Here is a 7,659-nt window from a genome sequence, read left to right as displayed (position 1 = left end):
TATATTCTTGTTTCACCTAATTGTTGCAATTTGTAATGTTTTGAAATGTAACCTTAAATATTAAAAGTAGTTCCCCACCAACATTTTGTATTTCTAATCTTTATTCTAACCCGAGTCCATAAACATACAACCTATCTCCTATGTAAATTCACCATTACTGAAATATGGATTCGTCAAAGACTCTCAAGAAAAGTATTTCGGAAATTAAAATTCTTATCATTGTTCTTTGTGTATATATTTATCTATCCTATTGGCCCATAACTCTTATTTCCGAACTTATCTACATAATATATTTGGTTACTGGTCGTAAAGATGCTAAGTCTATCGGTAACGTGAAGTGGCTGCTAAACATCTTATCAGGCTAAGGAAAGGATGACATTTTTGGTTGTCGCCTAGAAGACAAGAAAGTTTTTAGTGCCCCATCTTAAAGCAGGGTTCTTAGACGAAAAAATCAATACAATGCATTTATCACTGTAAGGAATGCTTCAAATGTATAGCTGAAGAACTATGTTGCCAAACGCTGTGAAGATTCCAAAAGGCGGACCCCACGGAGCATGTGACCTTTGGTTAGTCTCTGCTTTTTGGTTTGCGGAGTAACATAACTATCCTTAAAGAGAGAAATTCTGGCCTCGTAAACATTTGGCTATAGACTGTCATTCTTAAACCAAGTAATTAACGAACTCGCATCAAGAAAGCGTAAACCCTTAAGATTAATATGCGTGTTTCATTTTGTTGTGTGTTTGTTTAGGAAATTAAATGCATCAAACGGGTGTTAAGCTGTTAAATTGGAGATGAAAAGCAAAACTCCTTGAACGTTTACTTTTAAAAATCTTTGAGCCTCTTCATAGGTAGATCATCATAAGGACTAAAAGATTCCTAAGTTGGTTTATGTGTTTATGCAACCATGATTTAAAAAAAGAGAAAAAACACACTTCCTAATTATTTTTTTTTTAAATCTTTGAGTGTCAAAGGAAATTTCTTGGCGTTCAAAGATGGGACGTATACTTAAATATGATAAAGTCACAACATGTAACAAAGGAGACTGAGTTCAGTTTGAAAAAAAAATTGAATACTAACATTTTAATGAAATAGAAAATGAGTGATTGTTTCCTGGTACCTAGACAATTTAGTGTCCTTAGGACGTCTACTTTCTATATCTTTATCCGAACCTTTCTTTATTATTTGCTATTATTCTTATCGACAATTGAAATATTCCTTCTTCGAAATTCAACAAAGTCAACAAGCTTATCAATTGCTTAAAGAACTCGTAAATCTGAATTTTTCTTTGTAAAATCGTGAGATAATTGGTTTTTCTGTCGAAGTTGTTTAAGATCAATGCCGAGCTTCGTGGAGGATCTTGGATCGCCCGTGAAGTAGAAAGGGGTCCCTGTGCCATATTTCAAACCTTCAGTTCAAAGATGACCACTTATACCCACACGACAGAATATAAATGTTTACCAAACGCCGAGATGACACAGATATGCGAATGATAAGTCAATTTTAAAAGAACGCTTGAATTATGGCAAGAAAATTAACACTTGAAGGGGAAATATTGTTAGAGTGTGTTGTCTTTCTTAAGTAAATAACCCATCGTTTCACTTGCCTCACACCTCGAAATTTAAATCGGTCTGAACCGTTTGCTCTTGTCTGAATAAATACAATATAATTTTTCAAAGGCTTATCAAACAATTATATTTTCTATTTGTACAGTAAGGGCCCGTGATTCACTTCAACGGAATATCAATTGCGCTGGGAAAAAATTTAACCTCAAAAGATCTCACTGCATCTTTACGACACCCAACAATGTCTTTGAAGACAAAATATGCAGGGTGATTTTTTTTTCTAGTATATTTGATTTTTATCATAAATAAGCTTAGAAAAGCCTAGGGTAAAACAATTTTACATGAAAACGTGTAAAGATTCAAAACACCGAATGGTAGAAATCGGGGGGTCAACACTAAACAGTGTGAAGTCCGATGAAAACATGTTAAACCTGGACCAGTTCAGCGGTAAATCTGCCGAGCTAGGGACCTAGTGGGCAGAGGAATATCACGACTTATTATTTAAGTTCTGTAAAATAAATGTCTCATCATTTGTTTTGTAGCTTTTTACAAATAGCTTCGTGAAATATCGGAGCAGATTTGCTTTAAAATAACACAGTTACTTGTAATATACTTTAGTTAGTTTCCCCTCGTGCATAGATTAAAAACTATTTTTATATCTGATATATATACGAGGGCCGTTCAAAAATTACGCGGACTTGTTGCACAAAAAAAGATATTAGACGACATAATCGGACAAATTGTCAAACATTATATAAAAGAATCTTTACTTATATGATCTTCAAAATTTCATATCAAAATGTTGTAAATTGGTATCAATTTTGAGTGATTAATCAGGACATATCATTAAGTCACAGAGCAGCAAAATCTTTTATATATATGTGATTGAGCTTTCATTTTCTCAACATTTTCCCAAGAGTACCTATACAGTTTGAGTTACCTTATCTACTCAACATCCAAACACCATTTCTTGTCAAGCTTTAAATCTATTAAACAAGTAAAAATATTCTTTTTTTTGTTTTAAAACCAAAAACTGCAGGTATTTATGAGATATAGTGTGAAATTGGTGAGTTCTTTACAGTCCGGATAAAGTTTTCGTCGATAATCTTCTTCCCATCCTCCCGAATAGCCTTTTTACAGAGGTCTAACGGTCTAAAATTTCATTTAGCTTTTTGTGGACGAATGTCACGAATACCCTAGTTTACTACATGTTTTACTATGCATATTTCGGATCTATGTTGACGATATCTCGAGCACTACACATAATTTAACAAAAGTGTGGTGCGCCGTTAATTTAGGAAACGTCATTTTCACAGTCGTTTTCACGGGAATCGCATCGGAGATAAATCATTGTATTTCTGTTAGTACTTTAAATATCATGTAAGAAATCTAAATACATAACAATAGAACCATTTAAAGATACATTTGAGAAAACTGTCGAAAAATATCACGAATTATGGAAAATTAATGAAGATCGATCTTTTGCTTCATTTTTTTGTTTTTCCTCAGCGATATCAACATACCGATAATTTTCGAGATTTTTGAAATGCATATTTTAAAAGTACTATTTCTGTGAAATTTTATAATTATATGACGTCTGTAAAAGTAAATAATAGCACAGTCCGCGTAATTTTTGAACGGCCCTCGTATATACTTTTGAAGTTTTTATATATTGGTTAGTTGTATAATCACCAAGTTTGTTTTTTTATAGTAGAGAGTAAAAAGCTAAAACATCAATCAAGGATACATCAAGAGATATAAAGAACGAATACAAATATTAGAAGATCGATCTTATTGTTTTTCCTTGTGGGATTTTTGCCTATTTTAAAAGTACTTTATAGTCCTTCATTTAAAGAAAGTTTAAAAATAAATTTCATATCAAATGTCACAAGTGTTTTGTATCGCAATATATTAACTTATTTTTAAAAGCAGTTTTTACAATGATTTTATATGAAAAGTCTTTTTTTTTTTTAAATATGTTACTTTCTTGAAATTTTTATGTAAGTAAAATCAATGTCAAAGTAATTCTAAATGAATAATTTCCTATAATATGTTCATGTATTTATCACACAACAAAAAATCGCGATATACCGGTATACTGATAAAATCGCACATCCCTAGTACACGTCGAAACTTCAAATTTTGCGTCAAAGTGTCTATATAAACTTTTAGATTTAAAATGTTACCTAATGTCAAAGTATTCTTTCCTACATGTATTTCATGTGAATGGTCATATGAAAATCTCTACTTGCAGTAACGTACTATGTACATGTACGAGCTTCTTGTTTGATTTTAAAAATAAAACCGCATGGCTGTTCATCATTTTGCTCTTACAAAAGTATATATCTTTGTATTTTTAAATAAGCATTGTTATTATTTAAATTAAATAGCATTTCAAATTCAACTCTTTTTCTTGCACAAACTTTCTATTATTTTTAACATTTAGTGTATTGTACTATATCAAAATGTCTAAAGGTTGCATCCCAATAAATATGCCAAAAGCAAAAGTTTTTAAAGCGCGTGTCATTTAATTACCTTCGAGAGTGAACGGAAAAAATATTTTTGTTACAAATAATGTGGGCGCCTAAATAAATAAAGGGCGCTTGCTTCCCTCTTGAAAATTCCCTTTGCCAAGTCTATATGGTATATATAACTATGTATCTATTACCGCCAATTGTACTTCAAAATCGTGAACAAGATTCTATCGATACGAGGCACTTACAGTGAAGTACTGGTAGTAAAATTGTAAGGACAAGAAAATATTTATTACATAATTGTTTTATATAGAATTTATAGGGTCCAAAGATTAGAAAATGAGTTAAATTTATTTGAATTTCATGCACTTTACTAACTGACATCTACATGCATTTGTGTATACATGCGCACACAAAAATTCAAGCTTAAAGTTTAATGATTAAAATTGAAATAACTCTACATGTGTTAAGATCCTTGTTTATATTTTCTTTTATATTTTTATTTTAACAACCTAAGGAGTCAACGAAAAATAAAAACGTGGACACAATATATTTATAAATTTCATATATGGTCACCTCTGCAGTTAAAAAAAAAATATGCTTAAATACCTATGTATAATTCAGGTAAAATGCAGAAAGAAGCAAAGCGGTAGATTTAAAATGGACAACCTACCCCGTATTACGTAAGGCATCCGTTGAGATAGTCGTCACAAAGGTTAAAAGGAACAAGACCTGAATCATCTTCTACATCACCTTTCCATAACTCAGATCACGAAAATGTCAAAACGCAAAGAAACACCGCTCCGTAAACTCTTGTTCAGAATGGATATCCATTGCATCACTAGGATTTATCTTCATTTTAATTTTTGAAAAATACACAAGAAGAGGCGGATCAAACAATTACTTCTTTTCACGATCGAGAATTGATTTATTGTATTTGTGTTCAAGGGCAAAAATAAAAGTATGACATCCTTTAAAAACACGATAGACTACTTTCCGCTAGAGCGCCGAGTCGTGAAATGATATTAATTGAGTCTTAATTAGTCATATTAACGTATTCCTGTTTTTATATAAATCTGCTTTGGACGACGGTTTTTGGGCCTTAAGTTGCATCCATCCAATAGAGAGTTGTGGGATTAATAATTTAAATCGATACCTTTCAGATCTACAGCAGTGTCTCGACTATCTCCTTTATGACATTGTCATGATAACTTCTTTCTCTGTGTCGAGTTAACTTCTCAAAAAGCAATTAAGACATTCCAAAATTAGATTGTATGTACATTCCCAACTCATGAAATCAATTTAATAACTGTCGAATCTTCTCAAGATTTTAACTGTCATTGCGTTTCAATTACTCGGAATAATTGATTACCTATTACACCGATCTTCTTGAAATTTGGACCACATGTTTGGCTATAGACTCTAAATCTCTCAATTTTACCGTCGGACTAGGTATTGGAGATAAGGACCGCGTACTCTTAAACGCCGCTCTTATTATGCATTAATTACAAAAGATGTTGAAATGACGATGCGATACCTGTTTGAGTCTATTACCTGGACTCTATCAGTCCAAATATTGCCGGTGTGCTGCCTTCTTTTGTTGCGTGTATATGGTTCTTATCTAAACGAGTGAACTGTTTACCTCTTATAGACAGGAGTTCTTCATACATTGCTCAGCAATTCGTATTGTTCACACCAATAGGCAGAAGTACTACACTCTTCAAAATGTTACCTGCATTTACATAGACTCAATACCGCTAACATTGTTGATATATATAATGCAAACTGTTAAATTTATAGCAAATGAAGTGTCTTTTTTTCTCTCGAGTTTAGCCTTCTGTCATTGAAATTTTTTTCCTGTCAAAATTGACTGCCACAAGTACTTTCAGTGAATTTTGTCCTGTAATCAAAATGCATTAGAAGCAATCAGTGCATACCAAATACCGTAATCCAGGAGTTGTACAGAATGAAGTATAAGGCTACCGATTTTCTGTCTATTAGACTGCATGTCTGTCACATAAATTTTACTACATGTACACAATGGATGCATTTTTCTGGCTCCTGTAATGTAACAAAGCACCCCAACATCCTTACAAACATAGCAACAATCAGTTTTTCAATCGATTATTCCGGAACGCAACAGACACGATTGAATTTTATTTATTCTACATCCTGTGCAACAGTTTAACCACTCAATTGTATCGATAGCACTGAATGACAATGAAATTTTTTAACTCTTGGGAAAGTGAAAATAAGTGTTCTCACTTTCAAGTGGGAAGTAAAAACGTGGTCTGGGATTGGCATGGCATGGCGACCAATTTGTCAAACGGCGGGTATTCCATTTACACCGAAAGAACGACGTTTCCCATGATAATTTATTTTCACAAGGTGCATTTTATAATTTAGGGTGGCATTTTTACAGTTAAAATATTTTTAAACACGTGATATCTATGCAGAAATCTAACCGACAAACAATTTGCTTGCTTAAGATAACAGAAATATTTACACTAAAGGTTGTTGCTAAAACCCATCATCACTTTTACATGATTAGAACATTTTTCTTGTTTCACTCTTGGAATTACCGCAAAAAATGTTGCAACGAGAAAAAGTCACAACTAGTAGCCCAATTCTAGTCCAGAATCTTTGAAATATATAGAGATAACGAATAGTATTCAAACTCCAAAGTCCATCAATTAAACAAACCAGGAGCAGAGCAAATACGGGCCTCTGAAACATCAGAGGTGGGATCAGGCAACATGGAGGAGTGAGGATCCCCTGCCGACTGGTCACACCCGCCGTGTGCTCCTTGTCATGAAAGGAAAATCTGTCGCCAATTCATTGTATAAATAATGACCTAACAATTAGTATAAAAAACGACAGTCAGCATTTGACTTAATGATAGTTTGAATGGCATGATTAATAAAAATATTTCCTTACAATGTCGACAAACCTATAAAGGACATAATTTGAGACCATTGGTTATTAATGTATTTAATGTATATGGAAAATATGGAATGGATTGAATTTTCCCCTTGGTTGGGATTTGGCTGATATACCAATCCTTGTTAAATATTTTTAGGTATAAGGAATTTTGGACAAACAATGACATACAGAGGGTATTTGTTGTCCACTAGTGATGAGGGAGGTTATGTGTGCATGGGTAGCCCGAGAATTGCCAACATTATAATTTGTGGTGATGAAAACGGGTAAGAATAATGTTCAATCAGCTTAATTGAACTTCAAACACTGTGTGAACTTCAAAACCCGAGACTTTGGCTCCATTACACATTGCAGTAAGCACACTTTTTGATGTAAACAAAGCAAGGGAATAAATTTCCTTGCTCGACTGTATTCTCCAGGTATACGATGTCTTTTTTGTGTAATTTTGGACAGTGGGATGAATGAAGGACACATTTACATAAAATTCCAATTTTTGGTTTACCTTTACCAGAATGGTGTGAATTGATTCAGTGGTTCTGGAGGTAAGGCATAGGGGATCAGTCCAGTTTCATACATGTATGAATACAGAAATAGGTCTGCTAATAACGCGGCGCAGTTGGTACCCATTGGAATTCCGACAGATGGTTGGAAGTCCTAATCTTCAAAAGCTACAAAATCATTGT

General features: G+C 33.2%; 1 protein-coding gene across 2 annotated transcripts in view; it reads right to left on the bottom strand.

Annotated features, from left to right (window-relative positions):
• LOC134274839 (protein Wnt-7b-like) overlaps positions 1-4,881 on the bottom strand; it is a 47,756-nt gene extending 42,875 nt beyond the window's left edge. Inside the window, exon 1 of one of the 2 annotated variants that reach the window (XM_062757081.1) lies at positions 4,710-4,881. In XM_062757081.1, the coding sequence (XP_062613065.1) occupies positions 4,710-4,777 (68 nt within the window). In that variant the 5' untranslated portion in view covers positions 4,778-4,881. The remainder of the gene's footprint in view (positions 1-4,709) is intronic. The other variant, XM_062757079.1, reaches the window with a different exon arrangement.
• Between the last annotated feature and the right edge of the window lie 2,778 nt (positions 4,882-7,659).

Source organism: Saccostrea cucullata, unplaced genomic scaffold (genome assembly GCF_032062105.1).
Source record: "Saccostrea cucullata isolate Sc308-1 unplaced genomic scaffold, CSIRO_AGI_Scuc_v1 ctg123, whole genome shotgun sequence".
Taxonomy (NCBI): domain Eukaryota; kingdom Metazoa; phylum Mollusca; class Bivalvia; order Ostreida; family Ostreidae; genus Saccostrea; species Saccostrea cuccullata.
This window is presented reverse-complemented; position numbering and strand designations above follow the sequence as displayed.